The following is a 3,443-nucleotide window of genomic DNA, read 5'->3' as shown; positions in this document are numbered from 1 at the left end:
GAGGCCTTGGCAGGGGCTGCCCAGGGAGGTTTGCAGTGCCCATCCCTGGAGGTGTCCCAGGAAGGCCTGGCTGTGGCACTCAGTGCTCTGGGCTGGGGGCCAAGGTGGGGATGGGGCCCAGGGTGGATCCATGGGCTGGGAGGGCTTTTCCAACCCCAGGGATCCTGGGATTCTGGAAGGGGATCGTGGCTGAGCCCCCTGCAGTGTGGATGTTACTGACATTTGCCTTGTTGGCCGCAGTGTCCAGCCCTGGCTCTCACTGTGCCCCTCAGGAAGGATTCTCTTCCACTGTGTTGTCCTCCCGTGGTTCTGGTGGATAACTGTGGATGATCAGCAGTAGCTTCACCTTGTCTCTAATAACTTGCACTGACTGAGTTGGCACTGGGGTTGTGTTCCAGGTTAGAAGTGTGAGGTGCTGAAGGAGAAGGACAGGTTGGTTTGGAGTCGGGGTGTTGGTAGCCAGGTGTTGCCTGAGGGATCAGTGCCCAGGTTCAGGAAGCGGGTGCAGAACCAGTCACGTCCTGGGACGTCACCGGGGAGTGTCTTTATTCCTTCCCCAAGTAATTAAATCCATGTGGCAGCCCTCTTCTTCCAGAAGACCCCACGTGGGTGTTTGGTGATGAAAGCAGCTGCCAAGTCCGTGCCATTCTTACCCTGTTGTGTCACCCCACAGGCAGGAATGTGTGGAGCAGCTCCTGAGGAACATGTTTGATGGAGAGCAGACGGAGAACTGCATCGTCAATGGAACCCAGGTTCTGCTGACCCTGCTGGAGACGCGGCGCTCCGGGTGAGTGGGAATTCCTTCCCTGCAGGAGCAGCGGGAATGGGAACCCCAGTCCAGTTTCCTTGGGCAAAAAGGACATTTTGTGGCTTGTCTGAAGTGCTGCCTAGAAATGTCTGCGAGGACAAGCAGTGCCAGGACAAGAGGAAATGACTTTAAGCTGAAGAGGGGAGCTTTAGATGGGAAATTGGGAAGGAATTCCTGGCTGGGAGGGTGGGGAGGCCCTGGCCCAGGGTGCCCAGAGAAGCTGTGGCTGCCCCTGGATCCCTGGCAGTGTCCAAGGTCAGGTTGGATGGGGCTTGGAGCAACCTGGGCTGGTGGAAGGTGTCCCTGCCCATGGCAGGAGTGGGGCTGGATGGGCTTTAAGGTCCCTTCCCACTCAAACCATTCCACAATTCCATGATTCTCTGTGTGTGACTGTATAGTTCTAATTTTGTTTTTAAAAGTTATGTCCCCTTTTATTTCTTCTTATGGAGAAAGAGGAGAGAAAGGGCAAAGAGAGTTTTGTGGAGGGAAGTGAGACGTGGAACATCTCAATGTTCAAAAAGGAGGGATCAGGAAGGGTGAAGATCATGGAGCTTCAGGAAGAGGCCCTGGAGAGCAGGACAGGAGGGGGCACTGGGGAAACAAGGTGTTGGTCAGAAGGTCTCGAGTAGAGCTGAACTGAGAAGGGACTGAGCCAGGAACTGTGCTGGGGCTGGCTCCTGGGATCCCTGGAGCTGTGTGAGCTGGGGGCTCAGGGATTCCTGCCCAGCTCGTTCCTGACATTCCCTGATGGAGTGAGAGTGTTTGTGTTACTGCAGTTGGGTGACAGAGCTGTTGTGATTTACTCCCTGCCAGTGAAGAGGGGTGATGAGCACAGCTCCAACCCCTCGGGCTTTCCATCCCTTGGTGTCTTTGTGTGCATCTGGGGAGGATTTACAGCTTTTAACAAATATTTGGAGTTAACTTGCTTCTCAAATATTTGGGAACTTTTAAAGAGCAGGAATGTGTCTCTGTCACCTCAGACACAGTTTGATATCAGGTTTGGTATGTGAAGAGCATCTCGTAAATGATATATTAATATAACATATGTAAATATATTATGTAAATATATTCAGTGGCTGGAAATTATTATTTTTCATATTGACAGTTATTTTTTCAGAGACAATCACTGACATGGCCAGTGAGACTGGAGACCCTTGTAAGGTTTTATCAAATCTCCCCCTCAGTGGACACTGAGGTGTGAAGGGAAGTTGTTTTAGTGGAGTTCTGATTGAACAAGTTGGGCAGTGATTTATTATCACAAAGTCACCGAATCCCGGGATGGCTGGGGTTGGAATGGACCTGTGGGACCGTGTGATACCATCTGGTGGTAGATTTATCCCGAGGGAATTGTCCTGCTCTTCCCCTGGCAGGGTGGAAGGACTGATGGACTCGTACACTCAGGGATTCGAAAGGTCTTACACTGTCAACAGCAGCATCCTCCACGGGATCGAGCCTCGGCTCAAGGACTTCCACCAGCTGCTGCTCAGCCCACCCAAGGTAGGCCTGGCCCTGTCCTTGCACACAGAGACCCTGGGCACTGCCAGGAGCAGGAGGCTGCCACAGACAGAGGGCTTGGGGAGGAAAATCCACACTCCAGTGTGGTAGTTCAGGGGCTCAGGGATCAGGCAGGAGGAACCTGAGAGCTGTTGTGCTCAAGAAATCCAGGAAGTACAGACACGTGGGACTGGGGGATTGAGGGAGGGTGGTGAAGAGGAGGGAACTTTGAATTAGTGGATATTTGGGTTTTAATCTTCAGATTTGGAAGTCAGAGTCTCCCAGTGGTCACAGGACTGGGAGGGTGGTTTAGGTTTCCCTGCAGGGAACATTCCTGAAAGGAACTGGTTCTGTGAAATCCCAGAATCCCAGGATAGCCAGGGTTGGAAGGGCTCTCTGGAGACCATTCAATCCAGCCCCCCTGCCCAGGCAGGTGACACAGGAACATGTCCAGGTGGGTTTGGAATGTGTCTGGAGAGGGAGACTCGTCCCCCTCCCTGGGCAGCTGTTCCAGGCTCTGCCACCTCCGTGGGAAGAAGTTCTTCCTGCTGTTGAGGTGGAACTTGTGGTTTAATTTCTGGCTGTTGCTCCTCCTGCTGTCCCTGGGCCCCCTGGGGAGCACCCCCCCGTGTGTGTGTGTGTGCCCTGAGGGGTGCTGGGGTGAGCTGACCCTGCCCTGTTCCCCCAGAAATCCGCAATCCTGACCACGATCGGGGTGCTGGAGGAGCCGCTGGGGAACGCGCGGCTCCACGGCTCCCGGCTCATCGCGGCGCTGCTGCACACCAACACTCCCAGTATTAATCAGGAACTATGCAGACTCAGTACCATGGATTTATTACTTGTGAGTATCCCAGCGGGACACGGGGAGCGGGGAGAGGGGAAGGACTTCCCGCTGGGAGCAGTTTTGCTTTCCCTTTCATCTCTTCTGTGCGAGGGGGGCCGGAGCCTAATTACTGCTCTGATCTGCTGCGGGAGCATCCAGCCCTGGAACAGCCTCTGTAACCCACATCCAACTGTTTGGGATTTGGAACTGAGCCTCACACTTAACATTTCTTGTTAATGCAGTGGAGGGTGTGTGAAACAGTCTGGTTGTGGTGTGTGTGTGAGCTCCTGTAGTGCTGGGAGCTGGGCTTCCTCACAG

The 3,443-nt window shown here is 53.9% G+C and overlaps 1 protein-coding gene across 1 annotated transcript; it reads left to right on the top strand.

The window, feature by feature from the left end:
* The first annotated feature begins 635 nt into the window (after nucleotides 1–635).
* On the top strand, nucleotides 636–3,377 carry LOC113941799 (serine/threonine-protein phosphatase 6 regulatory subunit 2-like). The gene is made up of 3 exons (XM_027632940.1): nucleotides 636–787; nucleotides 2,179–2,305; nucleotides 2,991–3,377. Exons 1-3 carry the CDS (start codon nucleotides 705–707, stop codon nucleotides 3,360–3,362), a joined length of 582 nt encoding a protein of 193 aa, XP_027488741.1. The 5' UTR covers nucleotides 636–704; the 3' UTR covers nucleotides 3,363–3,377.
* The last annotated feature ends 66 nt before the right edge of the window (nucleotides 3,378–3,443 follow it).

Source organism: Corapipo altera, unplaced genomic scaffold (assembly GCF_003945725.1).
Source record: "Corapipo altera isolate COAL_440 unplaced genomic scaffold, ASM394572v1 50001, whole genome shotgun sequence".
NCBI classification, from domain to species: Eukaryota; Metazoa; Chordata; class Aves; order Passeriformes; family Pipridae; genus Corapipo; species Corapipo altera.
The sequence above is the reverse complement of the archived record's forward strand: the minus strand, read 5'-3'. Positions and strand labels throughout refer to the sequence as shown.